This window comes from Ambystoma mexicanum, chromosome 10 (genome assembly GCF_040938575.1).
Source record: "Ambystoma mexicanum isolate Mex_15411 chromosome 10, UKY_AmexF1_1, whole genome shotgun sequence".
Taxonomy (NCBI): Eukaryota; Metazoa; Chordata; class Amphibia; order Caudata; family Ambystomatidae; genus Ambystoma; species Ambystoma mexicanum.
Window position 1 is genome coordinate 430,479,331 of NC_090932.1, and position 23,695 is coordinate 430,503,025.

The 23,695-nt window shown below is 46.9% G+C and overlaps 1 protein-coding gene across 6 annotated transcripts in view; it reads right to left on the reverse strand.

The window, feature by feature from the left end:
* The window catches only part of PIK3CB (phosphatidylinositol-4,5-bisphosphate 3-kinase catalytic subunit beta), a 2,502,085-nt gene that overhangs the window by 1,944,534 nt on the left and 533,856 nt on the right, over positions 1-23,695 (reverse strand). For 5 of the 6 annotated variants that reach the window (XM_069617988.1, XM_069617990.1, XM_069617991.1 and 2 more), the window contains one exon: positions 22,129-22,354. In XM_069617988.1, coding sequence (XP_069474089.1) covers positions 22,129-22,354 — 226 coding nt within the window. Of the gene's footprint in view, positions 1-22,128; positions 22,355-23,695 lie in introns of those variants that run through there. The other variant, XM_069617992.1, reaches the window with a different exon arrangement.

Genomic DNA, 23,695 nt, shown 5'->3' on the forward strand with positions numbered 1-23,695 from the left:
GGTCAAGATCCGGACAATGTGGCTACTGGCCATGAACAGAAGGGACAAAACAGTATTAAAATGGTCATGTCCACCTGGAACTGGCTTTGTCGTAAAGTTATTCGCAATTAGGATAGATTTGAAAGGGAAGAAAAATGTGCTTATGTTAATATGGTTAGAGGAATTGTTTTTGCCTTTTGAAGGTTGCCATGAAGAGGGAAGATGAGCCCTGTATGGAACTGGCACTTTCCCTTTCCATGGTGGCCATCTTGGAAAGGATTTAATCCCTAAACCGGGACGCCGCGTCCCAATATTGGACGAGAAATCCTATATTTTAGTAGCACGGGTTACCGCTTTGGAAAACTAGGCTGGTAATGGCATTCATCCCCCATTGTAGGGGCTGAAATGGGGGGGTAATGGTCCAGAGACCTCGTTATCCACCCTGGCTTTGCTTGGCCGGATTACTAGGGCTACTGGGCCGTTATCCACCGTTCCAGTCCCTAGAACGGTGCATGAACGCTACAATATTCACATTACTATAACAAAAAATGCAAATGGAAATGTTGAAAAATCTTATTGCATCTATGTATTTTACTGAGAAATACAAAGTAGATGGAGTCTATGCTGTTTTTTTTTTTTACTTCTATTTTTTAACTGTGAAAGGTGGTTTTCAACGGAACATTTATTTTGTTTTTGGATGGATTTATTTTGGCAGGAGAGCTAAGAACGAAAGGTGGGAACGGAAATGAGGGAAGAAGCACCAAACACTAATATGCAGGGGCAGATGTTGTGCATGTGTTATTTCTAAGGTAGGGGGTAGTATGGTGGCCAAGTGTACCCGATTTCCAGGATTGTCCCACATTTAGGGACTCAGTCCCGCAGTTAGCAAAGTGGCTGTGCGGGACGTAGGTTGTCCCGACTTGCGTGGGACAACCGGCCTCCAGCACAGCCACTCTGCAAACTGAAGTGGCCATCTGCTCAGCACGGCGCTGCCGCCTGCTGCTTTCTTTCTCTGGGCGCCTCTGCAGGCCTGGCTCCTTTTGAGTCTACAGGTCGAGCTGTAACGCTCGGACACCTGCCTTAATTCAAATGCTAATACTTTGTTCCTGGGGTCTTGATGGTTATGTTTGCAGTTGTAAAACGAGACCATCACCTCCCCAGGACAAAGCATTTGTATTTAAATTAAACCACGAATTAAGAGCCATAAACAAAAATTCAAAAAGAGGCGGGCCAACCGTGAATGAAGTGACGTCATCACTGCCTTGTGGCCAAGTGTCCCGCGACAGACTATCAAAGAGTTGGCCAGCCTAGGGGGGAGTGTTTCTCATGCTGCTTGATTACAGCAGTGGTGGTGTCTCTTGGGGAGGAGTGATGGCGTTAGCGGATGTCATTTTAACGTAAATAGCCGTTTTGCCAAAAGTATGTACTGTGTACTAGATTGTTAATAGATGAGTATGAATAGGTGTTGGAGCTGTGCAAGGGAAATGTTGAAGTTGCAAGTTCCTACATCAGTAGAAAATGTAGCTCCAAACTGTCCATGAGGCACAGATGTTATTGAGAAGTGCGTATGGGTTCTCGGACACGTCATGCTGTGCACAAGCATATAAGCATATAGTCATGTGGCATTCTCGGGAAGGCGTGCAATGAAATCAGATGTTCGTAGATATTATGGTTAACTTGCGCTACTAAAAACCTATGAAATTCAGTAAAAAAAAAACTTTGTTAAAGGGACGTTAAAATTCAAAGTAAAACCGAAAAACACCTGAAATTGGCTAGTTATGGTAACCTAAGCAACCATAACTCGGGCCACCACCTTGCATTGCTAAGACTAACACCCAGGACATCAAGGATGACATCAAAAATGTCATTGATGACATCACTGATGACATCACATGTCTGACTCGCTCTTTTTTCCTGTAGTGATATATCTTGCCCAGTAATAGTTAGGAAAAAAAATGCAAAACGTACTATATTTGTACACTTATACTTCTAATATGTTCTTACAATAATTCACTTAGGGTGCACTCACTGCGTATGAAACATACATAAGGAAAATACACACTTGAAAGACAGCAATACTTTCTGTGTATGAAGAGAATTAGTAAGATTATCAACACTTATTGTTTTGCTATTTTTCATTACTGTACTTTCTCTCGATATGGCAATATTTGTATTCGGATTACTTTCTTTAGGGTGCAGTCAGATCACGTGATAGTTGTACATATGGAAGTAGTAGGTTTGAAGCAGCGCAATCATTTCTGTGCATAAAGATAATCAGTTAGGGTATGAACACTTTCTGTTTCTACTGCTGCTTTTTTTGCGTACTTCACTTTCCCTTTATATACTCATATTTATATGTATTGTTCTGTCTTTGGGTTTTATATGTAATAATTAAGTACCTAATAAAACCCACTTACTACATATTACATGTTGCACAGTACGCAAAACTCTAATAAGAAAGCATTTATAATTTCACTATTCAACATGGGAAGATTATGAATATTGCACTTCCATTATGTATGCTGCACACAATGCTTATGATTATACATGAGTAGCTTACTGTACTGTAAAGAACTTCATAATAGAATGCGATTTATATCAATGCATTGCTTAATGCTCTACATAGCTCATGATATGTATTTCAATGATCCTTGACCCTTGTTTGTCAATATTATAATATGAATCCCTTGTACAGACTTTCATGAAAAGTAAATGAACATGTGATGATATGATATCAGTGATGTCATCAATGACATTTGTGATGTCATCTTTGATGTCCTTGGTGTTAGTATTAGCAATGCACGATGGTGACCCGAGTTATGGTTGCTTAGCTTACCATAACTAGCGAATTTCAAGGGTTTTTCGGTTTTACTTTGAATCATAACGTCCCTTTAACAAAGATTTTTTACTGAATTTCATAGGTTTTTAGTAGCACAACTTAAGCATAACGTCCCTTTAACAAAGTTTTTTTACTGATATATATATATATGATACATTGCTCACCGTAATCATATTTCTGATTCTTGTATCTGCTTAGATTCACATGCTGTGCATAGGCCGACATCTAGTGGAAGCTGCAGAGTATTACAGTTTGTTTTTCAAAACTCGAAAATGGGCGTCGACGACACAGGGCGTGCCAGTAATACTATCCCTAGTGTGACGTCCAATGTACCCATGATCCATCACGCGTCTAGGACCCTCAGATTGTATTTTTTCTGACATGAGGTAGCATGAGGAGTAGCGCGAGTACAGATTATCCAAGCCGATAGATAGAAAGATAAGACTACAAGCATCCATGCACCTTCTCTCAGAGGGGAGGAAGGGCGGGTCGCATTTGAATCTAAAGAGATACAAGCATCAGAAATACGATTACGGTGAGTAATGTATCCCTTCTGAGGCTTGTGGAATCTGCTTAGATCACATGCCGTGCATAGATTAGCGAGCAGTGTTAGAAGAAGGAGGTGGGATGTGAGAAGGGTCATGAGCAAATAAATGTCTTAGAACCACTTGTCCCACTTGAGTATCTGTCTTGGAATGGGTGTCAATGCAGTAGTGCTGAGTAAAAGTGAATAGAGCTCCAGGTAGCGGCTTTGCAAATGGTGTCAAGGGGTACATTTGCAATAAAAGCCAGAGTAGCTCCAATGCCTCTTGTAGAGTGGGCTCTTGGCGTGAAAGGCAGAGTTTTTTCAGAAATGGAGTAACACAGCTGGATACAGTTTATAATCCACTTCGAGATGGCACCTTTAGAGACGCGATCTCCCTCTTTGCCTGTAGCTACGGAGACAAACAGTTGGTCTGTTTTCCTCAGCTGTCTGGTTTTGTTTACATAGTATAGGACCGCCCTACGCACATCTAGGGTGTGTAATTTCACCTCAGGCGAGCTTTGTGGGTCTTGGAAGAAAGCCGGAAGCTCGATGGACTGGTTCACATGGAATTTGGAAATAAATTTAGGTGAGAACCTAGGGTGTGTTCGTAAAACCAGTTTATCTTTATAGACAGTAAAGAAAGGGTCCTGCACGGACAGAGCCTGAATTTCACTGACCCTTCTTATAGAAGTAATGGCTACCAAGAAGGCAATTTTATATGTCAGGTGTCTGAGACTGCTCTTATGCATGGGCTCGAAAGGAGGGCCCATGAGTTTAGCAAGCACCACATTAAGGTCCCACCCTGGTGGTGGGTTAGAAATTGGAGGGTGAAGTCTCTTACTCCTTCTATGAAGGCATTAACCACTGGTACTTTCCACCACAATACTTTGTTATGTGAGGTGGTGTACGCTGACAGAGCTGCCAGGTGTACCTTCAGTGAATTAAATACCAACCCTGCGTCCAGCAGGTGGAGCATGTAGGTGACTATAGTGGAAGGAGTGCAATCAACTGGATTGATTTGCTTACTCTGGCACCATATAACAAATCTCTTCCATTTGTCAAAGTAGCAATACCTCGTGTTTGGATTCTTTTAGGATGTCCATACATCTCCAAGGTAAATTGAGATGTCCAAACTCTATGACCTCAGGTTCATTGAGTTGGGTTGAGGATGTACTGTCTGACCTTGGTGCTGGGACAGTGTTGTACTTGATGGGTTTGCACACCGCTAGCCTGCATAAGTGTGGGAACCACGGTTGACTCACCCACATGGGAGCAACTAGGACGAGCGTCATCGATTCCCTGTGCATCTTGTTGACCACCTTCCCGATGAGGGGGGTTGGTGGAAAAGCGTCCGCAAACATCCCTGACCAGTTCATCCACAGGGCGTTCCCCTGGGAGTCTGGTTGGGGGAACCTGGATGCGAATCCTGGGCACTGTCTGTTTTCGCTTGTGGCGAATAGCTCTATAGTCGGGAAACCCTACTGAGAGAAGGGATCTTCTACGATTTCTCTGTGTAGAGACCATTTGTGTTCTTGTGGGAGGGGATCCCTGCTCAAAGTGTCCACCAGAGAACTGAGATCCCCTGGAACATGTTGAGATGACAGGTAGATGTTCCGTCTGAGTGCCCATATCCAAATTTCTGGGCAAGCCTGGACAGATTTTGCGAACAAGTCCCTCCTTGCTTGTTCAGGTAAAACATTGCTGTTGTGCTTTCTGTCAGGATCTGCACTACAGGTTCGATAGGTGGGGTTCGAACGCTCGAAGAGCTCTGAAGACTGCCAGAAGCTCTAGCAGGTTGATGTGATTCTTGGCCACTGTGTGAGACCAGAGGCCCTGAGAAGTGTGGTGAAGGAGGTGTGCTCCCCATCCTGACAAGCACGCGTCTGTAGTGACTACAGCCTTTTATTTGCAGATCGTAAAAGGGTTTCCCCTTGGAAAGATTCTCTTGTCCACCAGCGAAGACTCTGTACTAGTGTTGGCGAAACAACCACTAGATCGTCCCACTGACCACTTGCCTGAGACCACTGTTTTGCCAACCATTCCTGCATGGGACGCATCCCCAGGCACGCGTGGGGAACCAGGTAAATACATGACGCCGTCATGCCCAGCAAACGCATCGCTTTGCGCGCCGTTATCTGGCGACCGGACTGATATAGCGGAATTTGCAGCATTAGATTCCGAATTCTTTCCTCTGATGGAAAGGCAAACCCTTCTTGTGTGTTTAGGACAGCTCCTAGGAACTGTTTGGAGGTGCTTGGCACCAGACTTGACTTGTTCTCGTTCATGGAGAAACCCAATTCAAAGAGGAGGTCGATAGTTCTTTGAATATTTGATCTGCAAATTACTGGGGTCTCCTCCGTGATGAGCCAGTCGTCCAGGTAAGGGTACACTGGGATTGCCTCCCTGCGTAGGTGTGCCGCCGCCACCGCCAGTACCTTGGTGAATACCCTAGGGCAGTACCTTGAACTGGTAGTGCTGACTGTCCACCTTCAAGCGCAAGAATCTTCTGTGCGCTGGGAACAATATGAAAATAGGCATCTTTCATGTCCAATGTTGCCATGTAATACCCCCTTTTATTTTTTTTAGTTTTTTAGGAGGGGGATTACCTCTTGGAGAGTAGTCATGCAAAACTTTTGGGGCTTGACATACTTGTTTGCAGGCCGTAAATCCAATACTGGGCGCATTGTCAAATCTTTTTTTGGCACAAGGAAATAAGTTGAATAAATACCCTTGTTTACCTGGTGTCCTGGGACGAGTTCTATCGCGTCCTTTGCTAGAAGATTAGCGATCTCTTCGAGGAGGATCTTCTGGTGGTCTAATGAATGTACTTTTTGACGTGGAGGGTGGTTTTGGGGACGCTCTAACAGTTCTATGCAGAATCTGCGGACACTGTGGACAGCACCCATCTGTCTGATCTGATCCCTTCCCAAGCTTGGGTGAAGTTGGTAATGCGTCCCCCTACTGGAGATGCGTGAGAAGGGACCCTGAACGGAACGTCACTGTTTTGCTGAAGGAGTGCCGCCGCCTCTATTGGGGCTGCCTCTACCCTTACCACGTCCCCTCTTGTTACCCCTGCCATAACCTTGGGTAGGCTGCTGGTTGTTGTTATTCCATGGTGTACCCTGCCCCTGGGAATAGTTGGAGCCTCTTTGTGAGTTTTGGCACTGTGGGCGACCAAAATTGCCATTCCCTCTTTGATTGGGGGGTTTGTTAGTTAACTGGCCCAGGGATTTGAGAGTCTCGTATTCATCTTTCTCATTTTTTAAGGGGTCCTCTACCGCCTTACCAAACAGTAGATCGTGCTCCACCGGTTTGTCTATTAGAGATGCTTGTGTCTCGGGTTTAAACCCAGATTGTTGTAACCAAGCATGTCTTTTGATAATAGTACTCTGCTATCAGTCTGCCGGCGTTATCTGCGGCATCAAAGGTTGCCTTAAGGATGCAACCGGACACGGCTCTTCCCTCCGACGCAACCTGCGCCAAGTGGCTTTTTAAAGGTTCCGGGGCGGAGTCAATGAGTGCCTCAACTTCTTCCCACTGATGGCAGTTTTAACTCGCCAGTAGGGTGGTGGAGTTGGCAATCCTTGCCTGGTAGGCGGAAGTGGAGGCTAGCTTCCTTCCCAAACCATAGATCTTCTTGCTCTCCTTGTTGGGGGGAGCTTCAGAAGATAAGGGCGTTCCCGCCCTCTTCCGGGTATTAAGTCACTACCAGGGAGTCCGGCTTCAGTTGCCCCTTATGTAGAGTAGGTCTGATTGGGCTGCCCTGAACAGTTTTTCAATCCTGGGGTTTACTGCCCTGTTGAGATTGAGATTGGGATTGGGAAGGGAAGGGTCTATTCTCCTTTGTATTGATTTGAGAATAGGGATTGCCTGGGCAACAGGTCTCTTCTCTCCCACTAGTTCCTCCTGTGCTCCCTGCATATCTATGCAGAAGTGTTCAGCCGCTCTAAATAAAACCTCATTTAAAAGAGGTTGGTTGTCGACAGGAGAGTCGGTAACCGGAGGTTCCTTGTCTACTGGGGAGTCTACTCTCTAGAGTTCTGCGTCATCTTCTTCGTCCTCTTGGGCCTAGTCATCCCCATAAGTAATCCATTCCAGTATGGACGTCCAACGTGGCCAATTCTGGATCCTCGTTAAATGATGGATCCTCATCATATAGAGAGTAGGGCTGAACGTGGTAAGGGTCGGAAGACCTACTTTGCGTTGGCGCCTCAACTCGAGGTTTTTTACCAGGGGGTTGCGGGTCCTTAGACCCTGGGGGGGTTGCCCCGTCAGGGGTATAGGCGAGGAAGTGTTGAGGATTCTTGGCATAGAAGTCTGCTAGGGATGACATTCTAGACATGACTGTCTATATCCTCACTTGACCATTCTTTAGAACTGGGGATTACCCTCTCTCCTGGGAGTGTTACCCTTCCTGACTGGACCTATGCCCTTGTGCAGGGGTCTTGGCTATCTTTTCAGAAGGTTGGGACGTGTCCTTATGTGTCTGTGGTGCAGATGAAGGCTGAGAATGCTTTTTCTGCTGTTTTTCCCTCCCCCTGACTGGAAGAGTGCTTCCCCGGTGTATTCACCTTTTTGGAGCTCTTCGACATCTGGCATCGAGATTCGGCGTGGTGTCCCTTTCCTTAGCGAGTGGAGGTTGGGGCACGGGAGCAGCCGTTCCGTGGTCTGCTGACGCCGACTCCTGGAGTCCGGCCTGGGGATGAAGACCGAACCTCTGTTACTTTAGGGAGCGAGGCACTCTTGGCAACAGTGGATGGTTGCCTGGTGTCATACGGCGATCTTGATGGAGAACGCCCAGAGGACACCAATTTGGTGGACCGTTCTCTGCGTGCCTCTTTCGGTTGGACCTGGAGTGCTCAGTGGATGTGTCGTGGGTAGCGCTTGTGTCGCCGGGGTTGTTCCCCATAGCTGCCCTGCCGGACAACCTTCCGAGGTCAGGGACTTGCGCTTGGCTGTCTCTCGACGCCACGTTGCCCTCGACGTCCAATAGGAAGGCGTCGCTGCCATCTGTGAAGGCGCCCTCTGCTTCCATGGCCTCTCGTTGCCTGGCGTGGTGGGCCCAACGTTTAATCGAACGGTCATTTAGAGTCTTCGGTTTAAACCGACTACACGCTCTGCAATTTGCCTCGGGGTGGTCCCTTGGCAAGCAGAGGTTACAGGTAACGTGTCTGTCAGCCCAAGGGAACTTGCGGTTGCACTTAGGGCAAAATTGGAAAGGGGTACCCTCCATACGCACCCTGTGGCAGCGGGCTAGTGTGTGTAGGAATATATAAGAAAACATTTTTTTAAAAAAAATTCGAAAAACAAACTAATACTCCGCAGCTTCCACTAGATGTCGGCCTATGCACAGCATGTGATCTAAGCAGATTCCACAAGCCTCAGAGAGATATATATATATATCCCTCCCTCCCTTTTTCCGAATTAACACACTGCTCTCTTCATTCGGCTTTGCGGTATCTGCAATGGACAGAAAACACTGGCAAGCATTTGTACTTAGAGGCAAGGCTGGAGAGAAGGGTCAGCCAACTACCATTCTGAAAAATGGTTAGGAACAGGAATTTGGTCTGCCTCTGGGGTCACAGACCCCTCCCCCCCCAAACCCCCATGCCTAGGACTGGTGCTAGCTCCCCTCCTGGCCTTGTCACATAGGCAAATGCTTTCCTCCAATGTTTGCATTTGATCATGACTCGCCTGGCATCGGTAGAAAAGCTATGCGAGAAAGAACACTTTGCATGCTTCCTTTGCCAGCAGTCCTGTCTGTATTCTACTCCCTGGGACATTATGTGCATTAGCTCCCTTTACCTGCAACCAAAGAACCCCCCTGCCAATGCCACTGCAGTAGCCCCAGAGAGTGTCTGGCGCTTTAAGTACCCTTGCAGGCATCCGAGAACTCAAGCAGTGATTGACAGATGTACAATGATCTCCACATTCACACATGAATGGAGTGGAAAAGCGTCAAGTGGTCATCAAGGGCTAGCCCGCCCATCTGAGGAGATTGGTGCGAGCCAACAAAGATGCTGTTATGACTACTCCAGAATTGAATCCACAATTGCTCTATTTTTGATTAAATCATTATTGAAGATTTTATTTATTTTTATCTTCAAAAAACAAAATTACTGCACATATTTTATTGAAAAAATAAATATTTTTGTGAATTCATTTAAACAGTAATTTTAGGTCCTTTTTGGCAAATAAATGAGTATTTTTCATAATCAATGTTTATTTGTATGAATGTTTACACATGTTATCTCTGAAATACTGTTTTTACTTTTAAGAATAAATGTGAAGGAAACTAATTTGTTTCTGAACTTCTTGGTCACGCTTATTATGCAGTATATTCGTTGGTAAAATGAAGCATACATCTTTTTATTATTTTATTTTGAAATTGTAATTGTTTCTTTTCAATAATCAAAAACAAGAAAAGGCACATTGGTAGCCAAGGACGGCACTGACGCACTTGAAGCATTAGACTCACACAGGTGTCCGAAGTGACTGTAGCTTTCACGCCGGGGGACATGGGATTCAACGGCCCGCCAGCCTGAGCTTTGTAGGCCGAAGCGATTTCCCGGGGTGCGTATTGTTTTCATTTCTTTCCCTTCCAACGAGAGATGTGCTCAGCGTGAGCACATCATCCATCGGAATGAACAAAAAAATGAATTGCGCTCTGAAACACGTGTATGAGCGCGATATAAATAAAATATCAACATATACGGTTTGCCCAGGTCCACTTTTGTTTTCCAAACGTGCTAGTTTCAGTCTTGCCCTGTCCAGCATATGTAAATCTGTCAGCAGCTGCACTGCTGTCACAGTGATAAGTCAGGCAGCAGCAGGTTATCAGCCCAGAGTTATGGTACTTAAGAACACAAAGCACACACTAAATGTCCTGGTTTCCCTAGAGGTAAAAAGTCACCACGGTAGCCTGCATATCGCTGAGAGGTATACATCAATCGGGCACCAGGCTCTCTGCTCAGAGGCCCTGCACTTCAATTTCCCACTCACAAAACATCTCCAGCTGCATTACTCACTCCCAGCAGGGCAGGTAAGTGTGCCATCTAACCATCAGGCCACAACTTCGATCAGCCAGCTTCAAAATCCTGAAATGTGTCTAGCTGCGCCTCAATGTTCACCAGGTGTGCCACACCTTGCTAGCAGAGACTGCCTGCCATGCACTATGGACTTAAATTATGGAGTAGAGATTGAAGTGCAATCATTTATTAAGTGGCATACATTCCAGAGAAACCCACACCAGTTTGCTAGCCAGCACGCCTCTCTTAACTGCCAAGGGAAGGTGGGTACATTTTGTGGAGCAAGCTAAAAAAATGATCTGAGACCTCATTGTTGCCTTGGAGGCAAGGAACTTCCACAAGAACTTAACCCAGCGGTATTAATTGCATAGTTTGATTAGCATTGACCCAATAAACCGCATTGGCTTTTGTTTACTGAAAAACTATTTTCACACACAGGCAGCTACACAATGAATGGGGCCCAGAAAGAGGGCATCCAGAGAAAGAAGGTAGAGGATGAAGGAAGCGAGTGACAATGGCACTTCAGCACAGGAATGGTGACTCATGTAGCTGAAAGGGATAGGAAATATAGGGATCTACCTCTATAGAGGCACTTTTGGAAAATATTGAGACAGAGGGATTTTCTGAAAGACGGAAATAAGCGAGACTTTAAGGCAATCACATGGCATAAGGTCCTGGATCAGACATTTGTCAGTAGGGGTGTCAATATTTTAGAATGTTTAACTTTAGAAGTAGGTACGCCAAACTCTGGTAGTGCTGGACAAGAATCAGTCACATTCTGGGTGTGCAGGCACAAATATATAATTCATATGAGTAAGATTAAATTGGGAGATTGTGAAATTAAGGTACAGTTGAAGGGCTACAAGCACTCAGGCAGGGTTAGTCACATGTCGGATGTGTCTTACTCGCCCGTTAATCCATTTTATAGGATCATTTGTAGTGTACTATATGGAAAAGGAAGACTTCCTATCAAGAGGCTATTTGTAGAAAACGAGGCAAAGTACATCATATGCCATATATGCCAGAGTCCAGTTTATACCCTTCATAGGTTGATATTCAATATCACAGAAGTTGGTCATTTTAAACAGGGAGAAATATGTGACCTGAGAGGTGTTACAAGAAAGAATGGCACCTGCAAGGTAGCTCTACCTCTGCTTCATCCTTCTGAAGATGATGGTACATCTGTAAAAGAAGAAAAAAGGGAAGAAACGAGGACAGCATTGCACGTTTAAATTGCCAGTAGAGCTGGTGCATAGCCACTCACGCCTCAGGTATGACTTACTCAGCCAAGTGCCATGCTCCTAGTGATCAAATGAGTACTATATTTTTACAAAAGGTAAGGGCCTAATTCACAGAAGCGTTTAATATAATGGCAACACAACACCCCATTGGAAAACATTCTGCGAATTAGGACCCAAGTCAACATACACCAGATGGTACTAAACTTCTCAGAATAAGCAGAACACCCCTACCCCCACCCCAAATCCCAAATCCCTTGCCTCCCATCACCTTGAAGAATCTCAAACCAGATCCAATATTCCAAACAAAGGCCCCATATAATCAACCACCCTCAAAATCTGAAATAATGTCCCTCCTTAAGCCTCTCAAGCTCCCTTTTGTCTGTATAGATGGCTGGGTTCCTCAGTTTGCTGCCAAAACCAAACTTGTCGCCAACAAAAGACAAGCGGTTCAATATTATTTATTTATTCTACCGTGCCGCAGCCATCGCCAGACTATCCCCAGAAGAAACCGATGCAAACACTCTCGTATGACCCACAGTCAGATCACATGATATGCCCTCCACCTCCCTTATCCACCCCAAAACTTCTTTCAAAAAGGTTTGTACTTCTTCACAACTCCACCATACGTGCCAAAATGTTCCCACAATCCTACATCCTCTCCAACAAAGTGGTCTAATATTAGAGTACACTTTAGACGGGCTGAATGGTTCTTATTGACACCCATGAATTAAAGTGACTCCATGCAGTTATGATCTAGATATTATATGATCTTTGGAGCATATCATTTAACATAAAGCATCAGTTGTCCCTTTTGGGAAGTCTCTTCTTTCCGAGGGGGGCGACCTTTCCCATGGGGCCGGGTGGTACGTCCACAATAAAATAGTCCCTTTGGGGGTGATGCACAGAGAGAAGATCACATGGGGAAGGAATCCCTCAATGGCATTGGAGACGACCATTATCAGAGAACTCGGTATAACCCGGCTTCAATACACTAAACCCCTTCTCCAACCCTAAATCCCACTTCTCCCTCTCTAGATAGAGCCAATGAGTTTCTTTGTCGAGTTAGTCAACCTAACATACATGAGAAGACAAAAAAACAAAGGAAAAAGTATCATGCCTATAGTTTAAAACATGTACTGCAGGGACCATCTTAGAGAAGCAGAGAAAGTGTTCTAGCTTCTCAACCAAGTGATTGGCCCAAAGCAGTACAGCAGTCCCACATGGGATTTTGAATGAGGGTGAGAAGATTCCTCCGAAGAGGAACAGCAGGAGCCGTGTACAGGAGAAGCTGACGTGAGACAAGGGAAGCAGTAACCGGAGCAAGAGGATAACCCAAACTTAGCCCACTGCGAGAGGACTACTCTGATTGCTGCCGAGTGAATCCTCTGAGTGCCCCAGGCCCCGCCGAAGTGCTAGATATGAAGAATGCACAGCTGGGAAGGATCGACTGCAGAGCCGCTGCAGACCCCGCTGGATACTTGAATGCTACCAGAGCGTTGAGAAGTGACACAGCTGCCCAGGAATCTCCCTATTAGAAGAACGCAAACAGGCACGTGGGTTGCCAGGGAGGTGTCAGATCTGGTTAAGCGACAAGGAGAACCCAGAAGCTGGGAGAATAGGGCCTGGGACCCTGAAGCAAAGCAGGAAGGGTTGTATACTTAGCAGGAGAGTGAACCAAGCAGCTGCAATGCAACAGTGAGAGTCTGGGACCAGCACCCATATGAGAAACCAAAGTTGAAAGTGACGAGGATCAAGAGGGTCTGGGACCCTGTGAGAGAAAGACAATCCAGGAGAATACATTGGCTTGGTAGGAGACTGAACCAAGCCACTTCTCGAATCTGGGACTCAAACCCATATAAGACTGGTCATAAAAGAGGATCAAGAACCCTAGAACATACACAAGGAATACTACGCTTGATAGCGAACTGTGCCAAGTTGGTAGGATAAAGAAGCGTGAACTCAAAATTGCCTAGTGACACTTTTCCAAAAGGGGCTCAGGAGCCCTAAAGGAATGGGCTTCAGACAAGAAGAAGTCTAGGGGAAATGAGCACAACCCTAGCATTGGAATCATGTATTTTCGGAACAGTATTTTGCATCAAGTTTTGTTACCAGAGAGTCTGGGAACTTTTCTGTTGGTTGAAAGCACAAGGAAAATGTATTACTTTGAAGAGAGATCATCCTTGCACAGTTACGTTAGATTGTTCGTGTTAGGGACAGAGGTAGGTTTTGACACAACAGAGTGACTGACATTTTAGTTTTGGACTTCCTGACAATTTCACTAGTTTCCTTTGAGGTAGGGAATCCCCTTATCTTTAGGCACAGAGAGGCATTTTTCCATCCTACTTTTAGTTAATAATTACCAGGTTACTCACTGTAGTGACCACCTTACTTCTAGTCCATAGTCCCCTTTCCTCCATACTTATGGGACATTTCTCCGTCCTGTGGGATGCGACCGGAGCACTTTTGTAAAAAGCATCCACATTTTTTTCAAAAATGTGTCTCTCTCTTTCCTGCACGGGGCCCGGCACGCGGCTGTAACCCCGCCCACCTTGGCTCCGCCCCGCGCATCGCCCATCAGTCCTTTTCTATCCCAGGGTCCAAGACCCATTAGCAATAACAGAGGAGCCTTATTAGAGGGGACAGCAGGCGGGCGTATGGAGGAAAGGGGACTATGGACTAGGAGTAAGGTGGTCACTTCGGTGAGTAACCTGGTAATACTTCTACGTCCTGTCTCCTTTCCTCCATACTTTTGGGAGATTCCCAAGCACTCCGTACAGAACTATGGGTGGATGGAAATACCCCTTACTTAAACAGGTTCTTCAGCACAGCCTGGCCGAATTGAGCTTCAGCCCTAGAGCTCATATCGAGGCAGTAATGCTTACAGAAAGCAGATGGGGAGTCCCAAGTAGCCGCTCTAGCGATGGGTTCCCAGGGAACATACTTCTGAAAAGCAACCGCAGCTGCCTTGCCTAGCACCTGATGTGCATGGATACACTTAGGAGGTTTCAGCTTTTGGACGGTGAAAGATTCTGTGATACAGGCAGCAATCCATCTGGAAATGGATGCCGTAGACGCTGGCCTGCCCTGGGGTTTGCCGAAGGTCACAAACAGTTTGGAAGAACACCGAAGCTCGGCAGTCCTGTCCAGGTAGAACTTAAGAGCTCTTCGGACATCCAGGCAGTGTAGAACCCTTTCCGCCTCCGAGGCAGGGTTCGGAAAAAAAAGACCGGAAGGGAAATCGACTGATTCAGATGGAATTCGGTCACTACCTTTGGTAGGAAAGCTGGGTTTGTCCGAAGGACTACCTTGTCCTTGTGAAAGACCAAGAAAGGATGCTCCACCGACAATGCCTGGAGCTCACTCACTCTCCTCGCTGACGTAACGGCTACCAGAAAGGAAACTTTCCAGGACACGTACTTGAGGTCAACCGTAGCCATGGGCTCAAAAGGTTTATGGCACAGCGCCGTCAGGACTACATTTAGGTCCCAAGGTGGGTGCAGACTACGAACCGGAGGGTAGAGTCGTGTCAAACCAGCAAAATGTCTCTTCACCACCGGGTTAGTTAACGAATAAGATCACTGGTCTGTAGAGAGGTAGGCGGAAATCGCCGAGAGATGAGTCCTGCAGGACAAGACATGAAGCCCTGACTCTGCTAGGGAGGAGACAAAGGACAGCACCGTGTCAATCGTCGCCACCCTCGGGTCCAATTCTTTCTTCAAACACCAATGACAGAACCTGAGCCATTTACTCTTGTATTGGGATCTGGTCGAGGGTTTCCTGGCTGCCTGGATAATGCGCATGTTATCCGCAGACAAACCCAAAGGCTCTAGAGCCGTGAACTCAGGCACCATGCCGCCAAGTTGAGCGATTGTGGGGAGGGGTGCCACATCTGCCATTCCCCTTGGTGAAGAAGGTCGGGAGTTACTGGTAACCTTATCGGCGGACACACCGACAGGTGTTGAAGTTCTGAGAACCAAAACATGGCCGGCTACCACAGCGCTATCAGTAGAAGAGAACAGTTGACAGAACTCTTCAACTTCCAAATTGCTCGATGAACCAGAGGAAGAGGCGGGAAGGCGTAAGCTCTCATGTTTTGCCATGGGATCTCGAGTGCGTCCCCCAAAGAGGAGGCTCCCAGCCCCCCTCTGGAGGCGTACTGAGGAAGCTTCTTGTTTACCGCCGTGGCGAAGAGGACCACCTCCGGTGTGCCCCAACGCGAGAAAATCCATGATAGGATCTCCGCCTTCAACTCCCACTCGTAGCTGACCACTGTCCGCCGGCTGAGGGCATCCGCGGTGACATTCAGCTGGCCCGGGATGTGCACTGCTAGCAGCCAGACCCCATGAAGCATGGCCCACTCCCAAATCTGGATGGACAGATCCAAGAGAGGGGGAGACTTCGTTCCCCCTTGCTTGTTTATGTAGTACATTGACACCGCATTGTCCATTCTTATGCGGACCACCTTGTTGACAATGAGAGGCCTGAACGCCTTCAGCGCCAGAAAAATCGCCAGAAGCTCCAATTGATTTTTGTGCAGGAGATTGTCCTGAGGTGAACAGAGGTCCGAAACATGAAGAAGATCTAACATCGCACCCCACCCGAAAATGGAGGAGTCTGTCGTGATCGTCACCATCGGGCTTGGGTCCTGGAACACGACACCCACTGACAGGTTGCTGAGAGAAGACCACCAGTCCAGGTCCACTCTCATGGAATCGGGAATCATATTCAGTTTGGAATCTGGGTCCACAGCCTGACGCCAGGAACTCCGAAGAGCCATCTGGGTCTGTCTCATTTTGAGACGAGCAAGAGGAAGAGCCATGAGGCCCAGAAGCCTCTGGAACCACCAGACTGACATGCTCTCCGACTGCGTAAACATCTGACACGTGGCCAACAGATCCACCATTCTGTCCCCAGTCAGATACACTCGGCAGTCTATCGTGTTCCAATGAAAACCCAGGAAAGTCAGGTCCTGTGAGACCGTCATGGAGGATTTCCGCCAGTTCACCGACAGCCCAAGGTGGAACAGGAGCTGAAGGAGAGACTGGAGGTTGCCCGCTGCTGCCAACGGGCAAGGGCTGCGTAGGAGCCAGTCGTCCAAATAGGGATACACATGGATACCCTGAAGATGAAGATGGGCCGCGACCACCGACATCATCTTCGTGAAGACACGCGGCGCCGAACTGAGGCCAAAAGGAAGCACCCGAAACTGGAAGTGCTCCTCTCCCAAAGAGAAACAGAGGTATCTCCTGTGTGGGTTCCAAATCAGGATATGCATGTATGCATCCTGAAGATACCACGCTGAGCCAATCGCCCGCCTGCAACGAGGAGCGAATCTGGCCGGGCGTGATCATCTTGAATTTCTCTTGGGGTAGGGAAAGATCTAGGATGGTGCGCAGGCCAGCCTGGTTGGGTTTGGGCACTGTAAACAGCTGGGAGTAGAAGCCCTCCCCTCGCTCCCCAAGGGGAACGGGGAGGAGCAGAAGTTTCTGAACCTCGGCCTTGAGGGAGGGTGAGCCCGACAGCTGAAAATGAGGGTTGTGGGGCAGGGTAGGGGGTAAAGGTAAGCGGAAGCCCGCTCGAGCGACTGACAAGACCCATCTGTCTTCTGTGATGGTCTGCCACGCCTCCCAATGAGACGCAATGCGTCCTCCCACCGGGGTCTCGTGCGAGCGCGGAAAACCCTCATTTGGCAGGTTTATCGGTGGCGGTGCCACCTGAACCTGATGAGGAGGCTGAGGAGCGGGAGAAATACCGCGTACGCTGTTGTCTATGGCGGTTATTCCCCGCAGGAGTATCCACTCTGCGATTTTTGCGGTCGAGGAAGCCCCTAAAACCAGAGGAAGGTTGACCCAGCGACAACGGCCTTTGAGTCTTGAAGGGAGGTTTAACCAGAACAGACAATGAGGTGGACAAATCCAGGGACGCAACGGGGAAGGGTGCCACACAGGCCCCTCCGCCGACGTATCCACATAAATCAAGGGAGCCGCCCCCGCGGGCAACGGAACATTGTGCGGAAGAGGCATCTGGGCGTTCCAATCATAAACCGGCCGGTAAGGATGCGCACAAGGGACCTTCGGTTCACCTGAAGGACCGAACCCTACACCAGGGGCCGATGGCATAGTTGTAGGGGTAGTACCTAAAATGGCCGCCGTGGTCGTGGCGGGAACAGGCGCCATTTTGTCCTCATCAGAGGGGAACTGCGGCACGTGAGGAAGTGAGGCAGGGGTCCCCGTCGATGGATCAGGGGTCTTAATTTTAGCCTTAACGTAAGGAACCTCGGCAGAGCCAGTACTATGTGGCCTGGAATGTTTCTGCGACATACCAACCGCCAACTGAGCCTTCGAAGGAAGAGCCTCGGCACTGCCGGTAAAAGAAGAAACTTTCTTCTTTGCCCCCTCAACAGATCTGGTGTCACCATAAGAGCGGCAACAGTGCGCTGTCACCGACAGGGCCTTGCCCGGCCCCTCAGAACTGTTGGTAGCCTTAGCCTCTGTACGAGGGACCTCAGACCTAGGCCCGATAGAAGCCTTATCGGCATGGGCCTCGAACATGCGTTCGGTAACGTCAAGCCCAGCCAAGACCTCGGGGCGTACACCGGTTTTGTTTTTGAGCGAAGCCGAAAGAACGGCCTCAGAGCAAGCTCCGGTACCCCACGACTCAGTAGAACTGGGTCTACACACAGCCCCCACAGGAGGGGCCTCGGAGTGTACTCGGGTGATCACAGGCCCCTTACGGAGACCCTCAAAGAAAACACCGGTAGAATTATTAGGCCCGCCAGGCACCTCAGGGCAAACCCCGGTAACAGAGCAATCAACGCCCCTCCCGGCTCGAGAGGAACCCGGGAAGGTATCCTCTGGCCGGGGTGCTCTGAAAATCAAAGAACTTACCGGGCATTTTTTCTTCTCGTCGATGAACAGCTGAAAATGCGAAGGAGGAGTCTGTCCGAACACCTCCTTCCACCGCTCCAACCGACGTTGTAGAGCCCGGACAGAAAGGGAGTCACAGTAAAAACAGGAGTCCCAACGGTGTTCCGGACCCAAACACTCTAAACAAAGAGGATGGGAATCCGCCCTCGAGAAGCGACGGTGACACGATGAACAGTCTGGAAAATCTAGTTTAAAAGACAGACAGACTAGTAAACGAACGCTAGCGAGAGTCAGAGGGAAAAACTGGAAGAAAACCTTCCAAGGATGCAAGTGCGTCCGGCCCCGATCGTGCGGAGAAAAGGACTGATGGGCGATGCGCGGGGCGGAGCCAAGGTTTGCGGGGTTACTGCCGCGTGCCAGGCCCCGCACAGGAAAGAGGGACACATTTTTGAAATAAATTTGGATGCTTTTTACAAAAGTGCTCCGGTCCCGTCCCACAGGATGGAGAGATGTCCCCTAAGAATGGAGGAAAGGGGACGGAACGTAGGAGTAAAGTCTAATATGCCACGATTGTGTCCGAGCCTTACTTCAGCACCCTTACACTCTACACAAGTCTCTTTCCAATTTAATTTCGCCGTATGTGGCACAGACAACTCAGACAACCATCGTTCTAGACATGTTAGGGGTTTGGCCCCTCGTTACACTTTCCATTAATCATGCACCTTCTCAAGGGGTGTTAACCTCTCCCAATTTACCCCCCCCACTTAATGATGTGAAATCTCCATTCAACTGGAAGTATGGAAATAACAGCTGTGGGCATAATCTAATGAAGTCCTTAAAAATGAACAGCAAAATAAAGTGAGGGGGGGTTTGTGGGCGGATGCCGGAAACCTTTTCCAGCAATTATCAAGGGTCAAAGCTTCACAGGTGACCTGCTTACAGGAGGCGTTATGCAGAGTTCTCCACTATCCAAATGCAATGAATGAGAAAATCATACAGTCTTCTTTTTTTCCACCCTTGTAACTCTGGTACCAGTAATTGCCCTAAATTTAAAAATGGAAAGACAAATGTACAAGAAATCTATCCAGAAATTGAAATAAAAAATAAAAATAAAATAGTACTATAAACATGGCATGAGGAAACTAGAGAACTCGGCCTGGTGGAGAGAGACACGTCACCCTACAGGGGTGGCATGGGTCATCTTCTGATAGTTTAAGGCTTAGGCCTGGAGTCCCCAGCCAAGGAGGATGGAGAGCAGGTTGAGGTGTGGGGAGGGGGGAGAATGGGTGGTTGGTTCTTCTGGTGCACAGATGCTTTTATGGGTGACCAACAGAAGCATCCCACGACTCCCTCGCACCCGAGACTTCAAGACACCTAAAAGCTTGCCTACCAGGAGCCCCTTTCTGGCAAAATGGGCAAGTAGATTTCTGCAATGACTAAAATGGAGGTTAATGATTGTCAGTCAGTGTAATTTTTTCTTTGGTTAGCAGTCCTTTGGTGGAATGAAAGAATGGAAAGTCAAATGCAAGTCGATGCACTTTGATTTAGCCCTCAGGAGAGCGCTTGATTGTGGTTGACAGCAGCCATCAGCAGACCTACAGCCATCTTTGGGGACTCAGCTACCCACCATTACGATTTAACCCAGTTTTTCCATCCAGGAGCTAGTCAGAAAATTCAAAAATCTCTTGCCACAAAATAGCATTGAAGGAAGCAAAAGGAGTATTTGAATTTGCTTGACACAAGTTAAGTGACGAATTAACATAGACCCTTTTTGCAAGTCAACCAAAGCTTTCTCCGACTTTCTGGGGCACAGGGCATAAGGAGAAAGCTGCTGAAGCGTTCTTAGTCTGCGACAATGTCACTGCTGCAAACAGACTGCACTGATGGATGAGATCCTCCCCCTCCAGGTGATGAACAGTGGTGGCTAGGATAGACTGGGGCTTGACCCAAGTTCTTGCTGCTTCGTCTAGGACTTTGGGTTGGATTAAAATCACGGTTTTCAGTGTTTTACTGGGAGAATTCCTGTCTCTAATGGGGCAGGAGAAGAGACTGGAAAGTCCAGATACTACATCACGTGCAGTGTAGCACCCTGGAATCGACATTCAGAGGCCTCAGAGATCCGGTCAATGCAAGTCTAGAGAAAGATCCAGCCAGACCGGTATTAGACGGCGTGAGTGGCTCCACAGGGTTGCACATGCGAGGGTCTGTAGCTGTTGAATTAAAGAGTGACCTTGCATTCATTAGGTGACACAGGAAAGGTGCCATCCTTGAGGGGAAATGCGGAAGTAAACCAAGCCGAACGCAGGTTAACATGCCGCTCGATCCCGCATTGGAAAGGATCATTCGAGACTAACAGAGCCCGTCAATCAAAATACACTGAAGAAAGTGAGAGCAAGCTATGCGTATTAAGGCACGTTTCTCACGCATATAAAACAACCAAAAGAACCAAAGAATTGCCAATCATGACACAAAAAAACATGTTGATGACCTAAAAGTTTTCCCTCCTGAAGAACTGTCTGATATACTTTAAAGACAGTGAAACACGTGTCGGGGGGCCTAAACAGTGTTGGAAACAAGAAAGCATATATAGCTCTGAAACCAACAAACAAAAAAAATTACGGTTACATCGAGCTAATCAGAGTTCCTCTCTTCATTTATCAAAACAAAGAAAAGAGCTTTGGGCGCAACCAAACAGGTTTCCGTCTTTTCAAAAGGACTATGTACTAACCTATGTAACTGTCTGATCAGTCTCAGACAAGGAAAACTGCAGTGCAGCCCTGAGAAAAAAACTGGAAAATGTCAATTCATTAGGCTCGCCAAAGAGTTGTGTAAGGCTGAAAAGGACTATAGAGTCCTTAATATTTACACATTCTTGTGGGGAGCCAGCCATAATGAGAACCACACCTTATCTTGTACAAGGGCCCTGAACAACTGTGGAATTAATCAGTGAAAGATTACCAGCGAGACGACCTGGGAAAGGGTAAGTGAAAAGGCAGAGTAAAGGAGAGCACAGAGTGGTCATTCATGAGCCGGGGCTAGGCAATGCAAGCAGAGGTGTTGAGGGCTCATGTTTGAAAAATACATGCATCATGCAACCTTAGGAAAGGGGAGAAGTGGTGGTCTTGAACAAATCATAAAGAAAGAAATACTGAAAGCCAAAAGCGTTCGGCTGAGAATAGTTTGTGTGCCACACTAGTGGGTGTTTGGGGGCAGAGGACTTGTGAGTGGTCTTCCACAGCTGCACACCGCTGTTTTCTAAATTCTGCTGTCCAAAGTGCTCTGGTCCGGTCTCTAGTGAGAATGGAGGAAAGGGGACAGGAGGTAGGTTTATTTTAGGTATCCGTTTATGGACAATGGAAAGATGGGACAAACTAGTCTGCTGCATCCCAGCAGAGGGCAATTTTTATAGTGAAACCATACATGATCACTAAGGAAAAGAAGTCTAGGAATAAAATGTTTAGTAGTATTGTTAATAAATACAGATCTCCTTCCGTAAAAAAATGCTATTGACCGAAATTCCCCTGTAAGGTTGCCAATTCAAATATTCTTAAAAGGAAATAGAGTCCAGATATTCCTCTTGAGATTTACTCAGAAATCAGCAGTATGATCCAGTGTACCATTTTAATATTACAAAAGTACATCAAATTACCTTTTCCTATTAGAACACCAATCTTCGAATCGAGCTTTTCCACTGGATCACAGCTCCGGGTGATCAATTTTAGGACAGCAAGAAAGGGGCGAACATCGCAGAGTCTCCTTGTTTCATCCTCCAATTCCTCATGTACAGCAGACTGGTTCACACATTCGAATATATATGAATCAATCTCGAGAAGCAGGTGGTAAAGTGGATAGGCCTGTGCATGTTTCCAAAGGTGCTGTAATAGACAAAAATATTAATTATGTCATATCCACTTTTCGGAATGGACACATTTAATATCTACATAGGTAAAAAAATAAAGGAACTTAACATAATGACTATGGTTATTCTAGTCTTTAGTGCTCTTTCTTTCAAACTTCTGACAGCAGCATTTTTTTTCAGAAAGTTTAACGGAGTGCATATACAACCATGACCCACGCACCTTTGTTGTTAATGCTCTCAGCCCACACTGCCAGCCCTTTTACTGCACTTGCAAACGACATTTGTATATATTGCTCTCATTTGGCCAGCTCACCAACACTTTACCGTCAGGATGCTCATTGACATTCAACATGTGTCAAAGCGCCAGCATGACCATGTTCTACAACAAACACAAGGAAGCACTGAAAGGAGTGTAATGGAGACACCCTTTAAAGTACATGGGCATTCAGGCACTCATTACATGTGGTGTTGGTGAACCCCGAGGTTAAGGCCTCGTCTGGTGTACCAGTAACTGAATGCGAAACATGGTTTGATAATAGTGAACCCATCATTAATTCGGTTAAACAGTCAATTGACTTGGCAGTAAGTTTTGATTTTCTCCACCACTGGTATTCTCTCACTTTATATAGTAGCCTCTCGGTGTAGTCTTTTTTTCTTATTTGTAATATTTTCTTTCTTGTTTTCATAAGAAACTGTAAAGAGCACAGGCGTGCTGTGTACAGTGCACAATTACCAGTATCATTAAGAATTCATTTTGGGCACAGCGTCCCCAATAATCCCTACAACCATCATAAGTGTGTGCCATTTAGCTGAGACTGCCCAATGGGAAAAAGTAAATTCCCTGGAATTTAGCCTTGTACTGTGGCAAACAGTGCATCACACGTCAGCCAATATTAGAAATGTTGATTGAGGTCTATAGGTTCTGTATTGTAGATTTAACATACAGTGGGAATGATGTTAATCGGCTAGAGGCTTGTTCAAAGTCTTACTACCAGTGAAGGTATACGATTTAAAGGTGGCCACTTCAGCGAGGTGCTAGGTTTTTGTAGAGGAGAGGTTCAGGCAGGGGTTCAGCATGTTCTTGAGCCAGTTACAGCCTACATATGACAAACATGTGCCTTGATGCAGTGCAGTAGGATAGCAGCAGACCAAAAAGCCCCTCCTTTTGGCAGAGGTGGTCTGTGTGTCATAAGTGCAGCAAACCTCAGCCACTCATGTCAGACTGCTGTACATGTCATCATGCCCCATGTCATTTGGCAGATGCTCCTTTAGTCCAGGTTTTTCTGGACAATCTGGGAATAGTTTTCATTTCCACATTAGGAATCGAGAAAATGTCACAAATGCCTGAGTCATCGTA